This window comes from Garra rufa, chromosome 21, assembly GCF_049309525.1.
Source record: "Garra rufa chromosome 21, GarRuf1.0, whole genome shotgun sequence".
In the NCBI taxonomy this organism is placed as follows: Eukaryota; Metazoa; Chordata; class Actinopteri; order Cypriniformes; family Cyprinidae; genus Garra; species Garra rufa.
The window spans coordinates 21,820,323-21,837,601 of record NC_133381.1 but is presented as its reverse complement, the minus strand read 5'-3'; the positions used below and the strand labels follow the sequence as shown (position 1 = coordinate 21,837,601).

At 36.5% G+C, this 17,279-nt stretch overlaps 1 protein-coding gene across 1 annotated transcript in view; it reads right to left on the bottom strand.

The window, feature by feature from the left end:
• Positions 1-1,845: 1,845 nt before the first annotated feature.
• The window catches only part of tecpr2 (tectonin beta-propeller repeat containing 2), a 31,970-nt gene continuing 16,536 nt past the window's right edge, over positions 1,846-17,279 (bottom strand). The window contains exons 14-20 of the mRNA XM_073826778.1: positions 16,975-17,215; positions 16,776-16,865; positions 16,426-16,659; positions 10,602-10,750; positions 6,047-6,188; positions 5,743-5,892; positions 1,846-4,528 (exon numbers count right to left, since the gene is read on the bottom strand). Coding sequence (XP_073682879.1) covers positions 4,377-4,528; positions 5,743-5,892; positions 6,047-6,188; positions 10,602-10,750; positions 16,426-16,659; positions 16,776-16,865; positions 16,975-17,215 — 1,158 coding nt within the window. The 3' untranslated portion in view covers positions 1,846-4,376. The remainder of the gene's footprint in view (positions 4,529-5,742; positions 5,893-6,046; positions 6,189-10,601; positions 10,751-16,425; positions 16,660-16,775; positions 16,866-16,974; positions 17,216-17,279) is intronic.

The window sequence follows — 17,279 nt, the reverse complement described above, 5'->3', positions numbered from 1 at the left end:
TGAACACTATCATTAAAAAGTCTGAACATACATGCTCATCTTTATGATTTTATGTTAGAATAATAGTAATTAAAACTACCACCTTTTTCCTCAGCGTGGAAACCTATGGGTGAGACTTCTGGTTCACTAGCCATTCATTAAATAACGAGAAGAATAACAATGTGCTGTAAACAGTAAAACTTTGCACTACAAACCAGTGTGCTCATTTTTAAGAAAATACATTAAAATAATATGGTAAGACACACCAGTTTGCAATATACAGTAGCAAAATGAGCTGTTGTATAGCTAAAAATAGCTGGATGTCAATGGGATTCTTTTAAAAAACAAAGCAGTTCCCATGTATGCAGAAAACATGGTTTTTTTACTATTTGGTTCTCATCCATTATAAAAAGGTATTGCAAAGTGTAAATTATTATCCATGCAGTTTACATTTGCCTTTATATTTTGACTGAAAGTATTTAAGCATAAACAGTAAGCATTGAAGCAGAAGCATACACTACCGTGCAAACATTTGGGATTGGCAAGAAGTCTCTTGTGGACTGCAACTATTTGACTAAAAGTACAGGAAGACAGTAATATTGTGAAATACTATTATAATTTTAAAATACCTGTTCTTTCAGTTGTGAAAAATTATATAATTACACTTTTCTTTTCCAGAATTTTGAGATGAAAGAACTAGGGGTTGATGGATTATCAGTGCCGACATTAAGCATTTTTTATGGTTATTCGTATCGGTCATTTTCAAAACCGATTTGCCGATAAAATAATTTAAAAGCATTTAAAAAAATGTTTTGTCAGGGCCCTTGTTATTCTTAATTTTGACATAAGTTTGAATTTTTACACCAGACATATACAGTAAAAGTCAAAAGTTTACATACACCTTGCAGAATCTGCAAAATGTTAATTATTTTACCAAAATAAGAGGGATCACACAAAATGTATTTAGTACTAAAAGATATTTCACATAAAAGACATTTACATAGTCCACAAGAGAAAATAATAGTTGAATTTATAAAAATGACCCTGTTCAAAAGTTGACATACACTTGATTCTTAATACTACGTTGTTACCTGAATGATCCACAGCTGTTTTTTATGTTTAGTGATAGTTGTTCATGAGTCCCTTGTTTGTCCTGAACAGTTAAACTGCCCACTGTTCTTTAGAAAAATCCTTCAGGTCCCACAATTTTTTTTTTTTTAGCATTTTGTGTATTTAAACCCTTTCTAGCAATGACTGTATGATTTTGAGATCCACCTTTTCACACTGAGGACAACTCAGATTCCTAAGGGCAGTATTATATGAAAAAAATATGATACTTAGGCAAAATAAGGATTCATTCTGTTCAAAAGTTTACAAACCTGGCTCTTAATGCAGTGTGTTTCCTTCTGAATCATCAGCGAGCGTTTAAACCTTCTGTAATAGTTGCATATGGATCCCTCAGTTGTCCTCAGATGCATCTCAAAATCATACAGTCATTGTTGGAAAGGGTTCAAATACACACAAATGCTGAAAAATCAAAGAATTTGTGGGACCTGAAGGATTTTTCTGAATAACAGCAGGCAGTTTAACTGTTCAGGACAAACAATAGACTCATGAACAACTATCACTAAACAAAAACAAAAAACAGCTGTGGATCATTCGGGTAACAACACAGTATTAAGAATCAAGTGTATGTAAACTTTTGAACAGGGTAATTTTTATCAATTCAACTATTTTCTTCTCTTGTGGACTATATGTAAATGTCTTTTATGTGAAACATCTAAACGGCAGAGTAAATTCAAGTGCATCTGAACATTTAGTAGTGTAAAATCTCATTGTTCCAAATAAACCACAAAATACAGTGACTCTTTCTGTAAACATTTTATTTGGAAGTTTGTCATGACTAAGCATGGATTAAAGACCGCAGATGTTAAGTCATAGTGAGTTCACATTTAGCTGCATCTCCACTTGAACCACACTGGCTTAGCATTACATGCCCAGTGTACCACATTTATCACTTTAATCTGACTTACAATATGGTCTAAAAGTGCAAAACTGAAACTAGTGGGGCAGAACAGGCCAAAACAATGGCAAACGTACCAATAACGAAAACAACTTGCAGAATGGTCATTTCAATCTATCTGCATATGATGCATTACCGGGGTGTCAAAATCTCAAAAAGAAAGATTTACAAACACTTCACAGTCAGACACTAAAGAGAGAGCAGAGAAAATGAAACATCAGACCTAGCACTGAATTAATATTTAGTTATCTATGATAGATTACTCATCAAGATGCGTTCTTTATATGGACGTATATGAAGAATGCCCGCCCAGCATTAATATACAGTATTTTTCCATAACAGACTATGATAGATTCTATCAACCAAGTAGCAAGATCAAATAGTTTCTGTTTTAAGAGTTAAAAGTCAAACCGTCCTTTTAAAATACCTCACATTAAACTGCAATACGTCACTACAGTGTAGACAGAGGCAAGTCAGAGACCATGCTCTCTATACGACTCACAGATATGTGCCAAATGCTACCATGATTTTACTCCTGTCAAGTATTTAACAAGGTACAAGTGTATTTACAGATAAAGCTCAATCCCTTCCTCAACTAAAGCCAACGTATGCCTAGTTCCCTTTCACATGACAATCAGATATATATACATGAAGAAAACTGCCTTTCCAAATTCCCTCGTGTTTGTTAGTCTGAACTATAATGTAGCATATGTTTCCTGTACCTATAATGATAATAAAATGGTGTTTGGTCACATAAGAGATATTTACATAATCTATCCTTCTAAAGCAGTAGACCATAGCTATTAACAGATTCACATTAAACATTTCCCTATGTTGTGAGCAAAGTGCATTAGAATACACTACCATTCAAAAGTTTAAGGTTAGTATGATTTTTTTTTTCTCTTACACTCAACAAGGCTGCATTTTTTAAATCAAAAACAGTAAAATAGTAATGTTCTGAAATATTAGTATAATTTAAAATAACTGTTTGCTATTTTTTTATCTATTTTAAAGCATAATTCATTGCTGTGATGGCAAAGCTTAATTTTCAGCAGCCATTACATCAGGCTTTAGTTTAGTATCACATGATTCTTCAGAAATCATTCTAATATGCTGATTTGCTGCTGAGTAAACATATCATTATTTTTATTATCAATATTGAAAATTGTTGCGCTGCTATATATTTTTGTGAAAACCATGATACATTTGGTTTTGAGATTGTTTGATAAACAAAGTTAAATGGAAAATACATATTTGAAATCATGTCTTCACTGTCACTTTTGATCACTTTAATGCTTTCTTGCTCGGAAGTATTCATTTCTTAATTTGTTACTGATCCTAAATTTTTGAATGATAATGTATTATTGGAACCGCCTTCTTAAATCAGTGAGTTAAAAAAAAAAAGATCTAACGGTGTACACTACCAGTCAAAAGTTTTTGAACAGTAAGATTTTTAATGTTTTTTAAATAAATCTCTTCTGCTCACCAAGCCTGCATTTATTTGATCCGAAGTAAAGCAAAAACAGTAAAATTTAGAAATATTTTTACTATTTAAAATAACTGCTTTCTATTTAAATACATAAAAAAATGTAATTTATTCCTGTGGTCAAAGCTACATTTTTAGCATCATTACTCCAATCTTCAGTGTCCCATGATTCTTCAGAAATCATTCTAATAGGCTGATTTGCTGTTAATTTTTTATTATTAATATTATCAATTTTTAAAACAGTAAAGTACATTTTTTCAGGTTTCCTTGATGAATAAAAAGATCCAAAGATCAGCATTTATCTGAAACAAAAAAGCTTTTGTAACATTATACACTATACCATTCAAATTAATTAAAGAAACCTGAAAACATTCCACTCAGCTGTTTTCAACATAATAATAATTTTTTGGAGCAGCAAATCAGAATATTAGAATGATTTCTGAAGGATCATGTGACTGGAGTAATGATACTAAAAAGCAAATAGAAGTTATTTTAAATAGTACAAATATTTTACAATTTTACAGTTTTTTTCTGTAATATGGATTAAGTAAATGCAGGTTTGACTTAAAAAAAAAAAAAAACATTACAAATCTTACTGTTCAAAAACGTTTGACTGGTAGTGTATGTGGACATTAAAACTTTACAAATATTGTGCTGGATAAAACAAAATGGGTAAACAATTTCAAGTCACAAGGTGCAAAAGGTAAAAAAAAAAAAAAAAAAAAGAGAGCGTCATATACTGAGATTTTGAACAGCATAAGGGTGACTAAATAATGACAGCATTTTCATTTTAGGTGAACTACTCCTTTAAGAATAGATGAGTAAAGTGCCTAGAAAGAAATTTCACAGAACAGTGATTCTGGGATGCTTTGACACAAATTGTGGCATCTAAATCACCTCCCACTCTTCCTCCAGCTCCTCTCCACTCAGAGAACCCGCGTTTCCATGGTTTTTGCTCCTATTGTTTTGCAGAGTCTTGGTGAGGCGCTGGTTGAGAGCACCAGTAGGAGCAACTGCCCACAGTTCATCCATCGGGGTCACTGCAAAAGACAGCTACTTGGTTAGTTTTTATCATTTACAGTTGAGGTCAAAAGTTTACATACACCTTGCAGAATCTGCAAACATGTTCATTATTTTACAAAAATAAGAAGAATCCACAAGAGTCCACAAGAGAAAATAATAGTTGAATTTATACAACTGACCCTGTTCAAAAGTTTACATACACTTGATTCTTGATGATCCTGAATGATCCACAGCTGTGGGGGTTTTTTTGTTTAGTGATAGTTGTTCATGAGTTCCTAGTTTGTCCTGAACAGTTAAATTGCCTGTTCTTCTGAAAAGTCCCACAAATTATTTGGTTTTTCAGCATTTTTGTGTATTTGAACCCTTTCCAACAATGACTGTATGATTTTGAGATCCATCTTTTCACACTGAGGACAACTGAGGGACTCATATGCAACTATTACAGAAGGCTTACTGATGCTCCAAAAGGAAACCCAATGCATTAAGAACCAAGGGATGAAAACTTTTAGAATTTGAATATCAGGGTAAATGTAAACTCATAAACTCATTTTGTCATCTGGAAAACATGTACGTATCTTCTGTAATGTCTAAAGGGCAGTACTAAATGAAAACAAATATGATATTTAGGCAAAATAAGAAAAATGTACACATTTTCATTCTGTTCAAAAGTTTACACCCCCAGCTCTTAATGCATCGATTTTCCTTTTGGAGCATCAGCAAGCGTTTTAACCTTCTGTTGTCCTCAGTGTGAAAAATGGATCTCAAAATCATACAGTCATTGTTGGAAAGGGTTCAAATACACAAAATTGCTAGAAAAACCAGAGTTTGTGGGACCTGGAAATTTTTTCTGAAGAACAGCAGGCAGTTTAACTGTTCAGGACAAATAAGGGACTCATGAACAACTATCACTAAACAAAAAAAAAAAAAATACGTGGATCATTCAGGTAACAACACAGTATTAAGAATCAAGTGTATGTAAACTTTTGGATGTGGTCATTTTTATAAATTCAACTATTAATTTCTCCTGTGGACTATATGTAAACGTATTTTATGTAAAATTATTTATTAAAGTCAGTACTAAATAAAAAATAACATGCATTTTGTTTGATTTCCTTTCTTTTGGTAAAATAATTAACATTTTGCAGATTCTGCAAAGGTGTATGTAAACCTTTGACCTCAACTGTACGTGTGCAGATTTTCTTTTTATCATTAACCGACTCTAAATGCTCACCTGCAAGCCAGCTGACCAGTCCTGGGATCTTCTTCCAGTAGTCTCCAGCTGGGTTCTTCTCTGTAATGCCATATCGACGAGCCACTTCACCATTATAAAGTCGAACCCAAGCAGTCCTCATACTAAGAACCAGTTGGCTTGCCTGTAGTCCTACAGTTTGGAGAGAAAAAAACACACTTGAACCAACGACCAGTCATACAAGTTCTGGCTCTAATTAAACATCTATAAAAGTGAGTTGAAGAATAATAAAGTCTGATACAAGAATAATAAAAACAGCGAATGAGATTATGTAATGAAGCTATACCAGGAATGTGCTCCCAGGCAGTTCCAACAGGCATCTCCTCAGTGATACCGACACGCACATGCACATTGCCTCTGTTGTCCAGTGCCCACAGCATTCGGTCATTGGGACTAGTCTGAATTTTCACCAGATGAAGGCCAGCAGGCTGCTCAAAGAAAACATGAGAAATTAAGGTTTTTGAGGAAAATATTCCATGACTTTTCTCCATTTAGTGGACTTCAATGGAGATCAACAGGTTGAAGGTCAAATAGCAGTTTCAATGCAGCTTCAAAGGACTCTACACGATCCCAGCCGGTGAATAACAGTCGCATCTAGCAAAACGATTGGTAATTTTGTAAAAAAATAAAATAAAATAAAATGTATACTTTTTAACCACAAATGCTCATCTTGCACTAGCTCTGCGATAAGCTTCCGCGACTTAATGCATTATGTAATCATGTTAGAAAAGTCATGCACAATTAGGTCTATATTCATGTACTCTGGTTTTTAGAAGGGTAGGGTAGGGTGAAAAACTCCATCTCATTTTCTCCTCCAATTTCAAAATCATCCAACATTGTTGCTTTACCTTTTCTTGTAAAGAGCGTTTGACTTTCTTTGTGCGTTCGCTTTGTAAACACTGGGTCGGTACTTCTACCTGTGTCACGTGTGACCTTTCCAACATGATTAGGTAATGCGTAAAGTCGAGCTAGTGCAAGACGATATTTTTTTCAGAAAATGGCCTATCGTTTAGCTGCACAAGACCCTTATTCCTTGGCTGTAGAGCCCTTTGAAGCTGCATTGAAACTGCAATTTGGACCCTCAACCCGTTGATTCCTATTGAAGTCTACTATATGGAGAAAAATCCCAGAATGTTTCTTCATTTATTTTCGACTGAAGAAAGAAAGACATGAACATCTTGGATGACATGGGGGTGAGTATGAAGTATGTTCAAACTTGTCATTTTTGGTTTGATTAAAACAAACCCTGGTGCGATTGCTCTGTTAGTGCGGTTTGAGTAAGTGTGAACGCTGCCATCCGAACCCTGATGTGCACCAAACAAGCAGACCGAGACCGCTAAAAAGATGGGTCTGGGTCTGCTTTCAAACAAACTCTGGTGTGATTGCTCTGTTAGTACGGTTCATTTGAGTAAGTGTGAATGATGCCATCCAAACCCTGGTGCGGACCAAACAAGTGGACAGAGACCACTAAAAAGATGGGTCTGGGTTCGCTTTCAAACTAACTCTGATGCGATTGCTCTGTTAGTACGGTTCATTTGAGTAAGTGTGAACACTGCCATCCAAACCCAGATGCAAACCAAACAAGCAGACCGAGATCGCTAAAAAGATAGGTCTCAGTTCGGTTCCAAACAAACTCTGGTGCGATTGCTCTGTTAGTACGGTTCATTTGAGTAAGTGTGAACAATGCCATCCGAACCCTGGTGCGCACCAAACAAGTGGACCGAGATCGCTAAAAAGATAGCTCTCAGTTTGCTTCCAAACAAACTCTGGTGCGATTGCTCTGTTAGTACGGTTCATTTGAGTAAGTGTGAACAATGCCATCCCAACCCTGGTGCGCACCAAACAAGCAGACCGAGATCGCTAAAAAGATAGGTCTCAGTTCGCTTCCAAACAAACTCTGGTGCGATTGCTCTGTTAGTACGGTTCATTTGAGTAAGTGTGAATGATGCCATCCAAACCCTGGTGCGGACCAAACAAGTGGACCGAGATCGCTAAAAAGATAGGTCTCAGTTCGCTTCCAAACAAACTCTGGTGCGATTGCTCTGTTAGTACGGTTCATTTGAGTAAGTGTGAACAATGCCATCCCAACCCTGGTGCGCACCAAACAAGCAGACCGAGATCGCTAAAAAGATAGGTCTCAGTTCGCTTCCAAACAAACTCTGGTGCGATTGCTCTGTTAGTACGGTTCATTTGAGTAAGTGTGAACAATGCCATCCCAACCCTGGTGCGCACCAAACAAGTGGACCGAGATCGCTAAAAAGATAGGTCTCAGTTCGCTTCCAAACAAACTCTGGTGCGATTGCTCTGTTAGTACGGTTCATTTGAGTAAGTGTGAATGATGCCATCCAAACCCTGGTGCGGACCAAACAAGTGGACAGAGACCACTAAAAAGATGGGTCTGGGTTTGCTTTCAAACTAACTCTGATGCGATTGCTCTGTTAGTACGGTTCATTTGAGTAAGTGTGAACACTGCCATCCAAACCCAGATGCAAACCAAACAAGCAGACCGAGATCGCTAAAAAGATAGGTCTCAGTTCGGTTCCAAACAAACTCTGGTGCGATTGCTCTGTTAGTACGGTTCATTTGAGTAAGTGTGAACAATGCCATCCGAACCCTGGTGCGCACCAAACAAGTGGACCGAGATCGCTAAAAAGATAGCTCTCAGTTTGCTTCCAAACAAACTCTGGTGCGATTGCTCTGTTAGTACGGTTCATTTGAGTAAGTGTGAACAATGCCATCCCAACCCTGGTGCGCACCAAACAAGCAGACCGAGATCGCTAAAAAGATAGGTCTCAGTTCGCTTCCAAACAAACTCTGGTGCGATTGCTCTGTTAGTACGGTTCATTTGAGTAAGTGTGAACAATACCATCCGAACCCTGGTGCGCACCAAACAAGTGGACCGAGATCGCTAAAAAGATAGCTCTCAGTTCGCTTCCAAACAAACTCTGGTGCGATTGCTCTGTTAGTACGGTTCATTTGAGTAAGTGTGAACAATACCATCCGAACCCTGGTGCGCACCAAACAAGCAGACCGAGATCGCTAAAAAGATAGGTCTCAGTTCGCTTCCAAACAAACTCTGGTGCGATTGCTCTGTTAGTACGGTTCATTTGAGTAAGTGTGAACAATGCCATCCGAACCCTGGTGCGCACCAAACAAGTGGACCGAGATCGCTAAAAAGATAGGTTTCAGTTCGCTTCCAAACAAACTCTGGTGCGATTGCTCTGTTAGTACGGTTCATTTGAGTAAGTGTGAACAATGCCATCCGAACCCTGGTGCGCACCAAACAAGTGGACCGAGATCGCTAAAAAGATAGGTCTCAGTTCGCTTCCAAACAAACTCTGGTGCGATTGCTCTGTTAGTACGGTTCATTTGAGTAAGTGTGAACAATGCCATCCGAACCCTGGTGCGCACCAAACAAGCAGACCGAGATCGCTAAAAAGATAGGTCTCAGTTCGCTTCCAAACAAACTCTGGTGCGATTGCTCTGTTAGTACGGTTCATTTGAGTAAGTGTGAACAATGCCATCCGAACCCTGGTGCGCACCAAACAAGTGGACCGAGATCGCTAAAAAGATAGCTCTCAGTTCGCTTCCAAACAAACTCTGGTGCGATTGCTCTGTTAGTACGGTTCATTTGAGTAAGTGTGAACAATGCCATCCCAACCCTGGTGCGCACCGAACAAGTAGACCGAGATCACTAAAAAGATAGCTCTCAGTTCGCTTCCAAACAAACTCTTGTGCAATTGCTCTGTTAGTACGATTTATTTGAGTAAGTGTGAACACTGCCATCTGAACCCTGGTGCACACCAAAAAAGCTGACCGAGACCACTAAAAAGATGGGTCTCGGTTCACTTCCAAACAAACTCTGGTGGGATTGCTCTGTTAGTACGGTTCATTCGAGTGAGTGTGAACGATGCCATCCGAACCCTGGTAAGCACCAAACAAGCAGACCAATATAGCTAAAAAGATGGGTCTCGGTTCGCTTCCAAACAATTCTGGTGCAACTGCTCTGTTAGTACGGTTCATTTGAGTAAGTGTGAATGATGCCACCCGAACCCTGGTACGTACCAAACAAGCAGACCGAGATCGCTAAAAAGAGGGGTCTCGGTTTGCTTCCAAACAAACTCTGGTACGGTTCATTTGAGTAAATGTAAATGAGCAGAGGGCAAATGTGGAGCAAAGAGGAGGTAAAGTGTCTTTTATGAGCTCTTTGTGAATTTGGTAAAAATTTAAATCATATACACACAACGAATGCGTGCTTAGTCCAGCAGACGGCATTAGGTGTATTTCGTGACGGAACTCAGTGAACACTCTAAACAAAAGGAACAGGTGCGTTCGGCTGATCGGTCTGTTCAGCTCCGCTTTAAGTCAAACGCACATTTTCCTTTTGTTTAGAGTGTTCGCCGAGTTCCGTCACGAAATATATGTTCAGGTTGTGGATGTATCACTATGCCTTTGGGTTCGGTATCTTTAGGTTCGTTGTCAAAAATGCCAGTGTGAACACTAAGCGGACCAGGGCCAAATGTATCATTTTCCTTTTTGGTCCAGACCAAATAAACCAAACAAACTGAACTACAAGTGTGAACACACCCTACATTTTCAGGATTTTTTTTATTCTGGAAGTGAACTAATCCTTTAACATCAATACTAATCCTAATTTACTGTCACTTTTAATCAATGTAATATATTTTTGCTGAATAGAGGTATTAATTTCTTTTCAAATAAATCTTACTGATCCCAAATGTTTGAACATTAGAGTATTTAAACCGGATGTAAGCTTGTGTATGAGCTAAAATGACATTACAGTTTTGCAGCCAATACAGTCATGTCAAATGCTTTTTTACCTGTTCGGGAGATTCGATGCAGATCCAGGCAGGGAGCATCATGCTGGGGTTCAAAGGATGAGTTCCAACCCGAAAATACACCATTCCATTACTATCACACGCCCAAACATTCTGACTGCCACAAGACAAACTGAGAAACTTCACGTGTCCTGTGAGAGAGTAACAGAAAGAGCAAAAGGGGGATTTCCCAGGTTACTATGATATTCAATGAAATATGATTGGCACTTGAGAGATTCAGAGAATGAACATCCCATTAATGTAAGAGTCAGGCTAAAGGATTTTTCCGTCAACCAAAACCTGTATCACTTCGAAAACACCACACCTTTTATCGTAAACCATATAATTGGTCATATTCAGTCTGTAAACAACATCAAATAAGTTTATTAAACATTTCATGTATCGAAATTCCTTAAATGACTTACTGTACCTGGAAATATTCAACCAACACAATCCATCTGACGATGACTGACAAAACAGACTGTGACCTTGTGTAAGGTGTCTGAGTTAAGCTCTACACCATACATCACATCTAGCACTATTTCACTAATGTATATGTCAAGGACATCCTGGCCATTTTTCCAGACTCTTTAGTAAGCAGTAGGACTGTGGGGAGAATCTAAAACTGGACAGAGGTCTTGTCTGTACACTATGATATGATAGAGAAACCTTGAAATGACATTTATACGTCACGGTACGTAATGAGGGTTTTGTTGAGGACTTAGATAGCAAATCTCAACATAACATGTGATACACTAGCACACATTCTCTCCTTTGTTTACAGCTCATATCGACTGCAAACACTTTCCATGACAGTATTCATTTCACAGTATGATTAGATATCTACTAAGCAATATATATAATCAAGGCACACTGATTTAATATTTACACTACCGCTTAACATTTTGAGGTCATTAAGATTTTTAATTTATTTATTTATTTGGGAACACTTTACAATGATATTCCATTAGTTAAAGTTAGTTAATGTGTTAACTAACATGAACAAACAATGAACAATACATTTATTACAGTATTTATTAATCTTTGCTAATGTTACTTAATGAAAATACAGTTGTTCGTTGTTTGTTCTTGTTAGTTCACCGTGCATTAACTAATTTTAGCAAGCACAACTTGTGATTGCCATAATGCGTTAGTAAATGCTGAAATTAACAAAGATAAATAAATGCTGTAGAAGTATTGCTCCTTGTCATGTTAACTGAAGTTGTTAACTAATGAACCTTATTGTAAAGTGTTACCATTTTTTAAAGAAATGCATTAAAAGGATCAAGTCACAGTAAAACATTTCTAATTTTACAAAAAATATATATGTGACCCTGGACCACAAAACCAGTCATAAGGTTAAATTTTACAAAACTGAGATGTATGCATCAAATGCATTTATGCAATAAATGTATAAATTGCATTTATGCAATAAATAAGCTTTCTATTGATATATAGTTTGTTAGGATTGGACAATATTTGGCCGAGATACATCTATTTGAAAATCTGGAATCTGAGGGTGCAAAAAAATCAAAATATTGAGAAAATCACCTTTAAAGTTGTCCAAATTAAGTTCTTAACAATGCATATTACTAAAAAATTACATTTTGATATATTTATAGTAGAAATCTTACAAAAAAATCTTCATGGAACATGATTTTTACTTAATTTCCTAATGATTTTTGGCATAAAAGAAAAATCAATCATTTTGACCCATACAATGCATTTTTGGCTATTGCTACAAACATACCCCAGCGACTTAAGACTGGTTTTGTGGTCCAGGGTCACATATGTTAAATAAATGCTGTACAACTTTACAAACATTTTCAACACTGATAATAAGAAATGTTTCTTAAGCACTACGTCAGCATATTGGAATATTTTTTCAAGAGTCATGTGACACTGAAGACTGCAGTAAAGATGCTGAAAATTCAGCTTTGCCATCAGAGGAATAAATAATACTTTACAGTATATTAAAACGGAAAGCTGTTATTTTAAATTGTAATAATATTTCACAATATTACAGTTTTCTTTCTGTATTTTTGATCAAATAAGTGCAGCCTTGATGAGCAGAAGAAACGTCTTTACAAAACATTAATCTTACTGTTCCTAAACTTTTGAACGGCAGTGTATTTTTTGATCAAGTAAATGCAGAAAATATGAGACATCTTTCAAAAATCTTACCAACCTCAAACTTTTGAATAGTAGTGTTTATAGAAATATATACAGTACTGTTGACACTTTCTGTTTTTCAAACAAATAATATACTTTTTCTTTTTTGCAGATGCCAAAAAAGTTCTTTGAATATAACTGTCACCCAGTGCAAAACTGAAAAACAGAAAACTTGAAATTGACTTCTTCTATTGATGTGCTGTTTCACATTCTTTCACTGGGTTAGATAGTACGAAACACACCTATCTACTAAATCAATGCATAAAAAACGTTGTGAGTGTCTGATGAACACAATGAATAAAAACAACAGATTGCTTAGATGTCGTCACACCCGTGGCCTTTGGCCGCAAGAGCTCTTTACACACTGTGCTGATTCATTACCAACAGAACAAGATAAAGCAAAGCTGACGCATCAGTTCAATGGATGGCCTTTTTCTAAGCCGTTAGTGTTTTTTCTTTTGTAGTATTCTAAGAGTTTTCCTGAAACGAGACAAATGTACAAGAACAAATGCCACAGCACACGTAACACAGAACAAGGTTCATCTAGACACTAAAGAACCAGTATTTCAAGACACTTTATTACACTAAATGAACTCCTATAACCCTCTCTGAGACTTGGTCCATAGGCCTGAGTTTAAAAACACTGAAAACATCATGTGCCTAGTCTGTACCCAATCTAAAAATGCTCATAGATCCAGGACTAGCCCCTGACTCGTCTTTCACATTGCCGCCCACACGAAAACAACCCGAGACGGACAGGGCTACAGCTGTTCCATCACATGGCTCTGCCTATTTGTGTCTCCGTCCTGTCACATCACAAACACACGTACACACAGACACAAAACACACACTTGTGCTCGATAAACAAACGCCTTACATTGACTGCGCTGAAGTGCAAGCCATGTAATTAAAATATGTCTGATGTAATCAGATTAGATCAGCCTGCATTGTCATTTCAATGGAAAGCTGCACTGATTGCATTTGTGAACTTGTGTACTTGTGTCTTGTTACCAAATTCACTGATTAAATGTGTGTTTAATGCATTCCTAAAGCCTAATCTCTGCAATATTCAATACTAAAGGATTGCGCTCTTCCTCCCATGACCTTTGATAGTTAGCTTACCGGCTTTATTACAAAACATGTGTTATGCAAGAACCACCTGCTTGAATTAAAAATATAAACAGCACCCCTTGGCAACAGACGGCTTTGATACACAAAACCATGGCTTGCTATTTTAACCTGCTGGAAGCCCAACATTCCGAGAAATGGAAAGTAAGACATGAAAGTGAAAGCTAAGTGTTTTTTGTAGGAGTAAAGCTTCTGTGGAAGTGGGAGTGGGCTGGTTATGTATGAATTTGACAGAAGTAGGTCAGCGACAGGCCATGTGGACAGCCAGGAGACATGGTAATCTGAACTAGGAGAAACAGGAGAGGGTCCTCAGCAAGGTATGCCCATCACGCATCATTCCGTCACACATGACCTGTGTATTTGGCACTTGAGACCTTGAGGAGCAGCGACATTTGAGCAAATTATTTAAATCATGTGTCAGACACATTATCATAAGGACAACTATTACGTGCAATCTAATGCATACGTGACTGAATGCAAACAAGCAAAAAAAAAAAAAAAAAAAAATCACTCTCCTAATGTCCAAAGACTTTTTTGCAAGAATTATTTCAGTTATTAGTAAAATAAAAATAAATAAATACATAAATAGAAAATAACAGATTGGTATTGAATTGAATTTAATTGAATTGAACCTTACATAACATGTCGAAAATATGTCCAGGTCAAATTACAAGTTAGTACAAACAAAAATGATTTAATAAAAATGTCTTTTTGCATTGTTGCTTTATTTTTTTATGAAAATGAAACACATAACCCCCCCACAAATTCTCATTTATGGAAGCCCATTTCCGCCACTGAATAACAAAAAAGGTTAAAAAAGGCTATTGCGACTTCCCACAATTCTGACTGTTTTCTCAGAATTGCATGATACAAACTCACAATTCTGATTTTTTTTTAGAATTGTGTAATATAAACTCGCAATTTTGAGAAATAAAGTCAGAATTGCATAATATAAACTCGCAATTGCGAGAAAAAAGTCAGCATTTTAAGATAAGTAGCAATTGCAAGAAAAAAGTCAGAATTGCGTAATATAAACTCGCAATTGCGAGAAAAAATTCAGAATTTTTCAGAAGTAAAAAAAAAAAATCAGAAGTAGCAATTGCGAGTTACAAAGTCACAATTGCGAGATATAAACTTGCAATTCTGAGAAATAAATTCAGAATTGTGTGATATAAACTTGCAATTCTGTTAAACATTTTTTCCTCCTCAGAAATGGACTTTATAACTCGTAATTCCGAGTCTATATTTCACAATTCTGAGAAAAATAGAATTGTGAGAAACAATCTCGCAACTGCGAGAAAAAAAGTCAGAATTGCAAGACAAAAACTTGCCATTGCAAGAAAAAAAGTCAGAATTGTGAGAAACAAACTCGCAGTTGCGAGAAAAAAAAGTCAGAATTGCAAGACAAAAACTTGCCATTGCAAGAAAAAAAGTCAGAATTGCAAGACAAAAACTTGCCATTGCAAGAAAAAAAGTCAGAATTGTAAGACAAAAACTTGCCATTGCAAGAAAAAAAGTCAGAATTGTGAGAAACAAACTCGCAGTTGCGAGAAAAAAAGTCAGAATTGCAAGACAAAAACTTGCCACTGCAAGAAAAAAAGTAAGACTTGTGAGAAACAAACTCACAATTATATAAATTAATACTTTTATTTAGCAAGGACGCTTTAAATTGATCAAAAGTGATGATAAAGATATTTATAATGTTTTTATAATCATTTAAGGATTTCTATTTTAGATAAATGCTGTTCTTCTGAACTTTCTATTCATCAAAGAAACCTGACAAATTCTACTTAGCTGTTTTCAACATAATACATTTACATTACATTTACATTTATTTATTTGGCAGACGCTTTTATCCAAAGCGACTTACAATTGGGCATTAATAATAATAAAGATAATGTTTTTGAGCAGCAAATCAGAATATTAGAATGATTTCTGAAAGATAATGTGACTGGAGTAATGATGCTAAAATTCAGCTTTGAAATCACAGGAATAAATTACATTTAAAAAATATTCAAATAGAAAACAGTTCTTTTAAATAGTAAATTTAAAAAAAAAATTGTACTGTTTTTGCTGTACTTTAGATCAAATAAATACAGGCTTGGTGAGCAGAAGAGACTTCTTTAAAAAAACATTAAAAATCTTACCGTTCAAAAACTTTTGACTGGTAGTGTATATACTTTTTTTTTTAACTAATTTTAGTATATCTCAAATACATGTAGCTAGGTGAGCAACATCTTACTGACCCCAAACCTTTGTACCATAATGTAAAGAAAGATTAAAGATTATTTAAATGGTAAATTATCAAATTTGTTTTACTACTAATGATACCGATGACAAAAAAACATGTAATGAGAATGGGGGTGCTTAATTTTCATGAAACCAATGGCACAAATGCTAATTATTTTCTTCATTCTAACTTTTTTTTGTGTCCTTGGATTCATGTTCTCACATTACAAGAGTTTAAATTTAGCCGGCATGTGATCCACTGATAAAACCATTGTTAATGGAAAGAAAATTCTCTCACCAAGCTGGCTGAGGTCCAGTAATGTCCAGTGCATTCCTGTAGAGCAACTGGCTGATAAAGTGCGGATGTGGACACGGCCATAGTGGTCTAAACCCCACAGAGCGTCACGACAGGCAGAGAGCTGCACCATCTCTACATCTGGGGGAAACTGTATAGTGAAGGGCCTCATCTGGAGGTCTTGGTCCCAGATACAGAACAGGTCTTTCCTGCTCTGACCTAACCATAGGAAACTCCCTGTGGAGACATCAGCAGGATGAACAATTGTGTACAATCATATTTAATTGCTTTCTGCATGACAACAGGTACTGCACGGGTGTGAATGTAAAGAGGAAGACAGAATTTCTACACACCTTCTTTCGCTGGAACAGCAGAGGAGAACACAAAGGCCCATTTTGTAGCAGAGGCTGTTCCTCTGGGTACAACACTCTTCCAAAATGTCCCTGCATTAAGATGAACATCACTTTTCAAACAAGAACCATTCAAAAGGTCCTCAGTCAATAGGGAAGCATATTTCAGTTATAAATCACCATGTTTCTCATTGTGTCATACCAATGAGGCTGCCTTTGGCAACGTGAAACTCGTTGCGTCCTGAAGCAATCCACACGCCATTGGTGCTGACACTGATGAGGCTAGGTTGGCACTGGGAGTGCTGGGAAAGGAAGGCCACACGCAGACGTTCAGCAACCCGCTCAACCGGAGCTCTTGTGGCTGTGGCGACAGTCTGTGTGGCTTGGATCAGAGTCTGGAATAGACTGCCCTGATCAAACACCACATAGTCTGTGATGCTTACCTAAATGCAGTAACGAAGACAAAAAAGATGGTCAGTCTTCTGTTAAATCTGAAACATTTCAGAG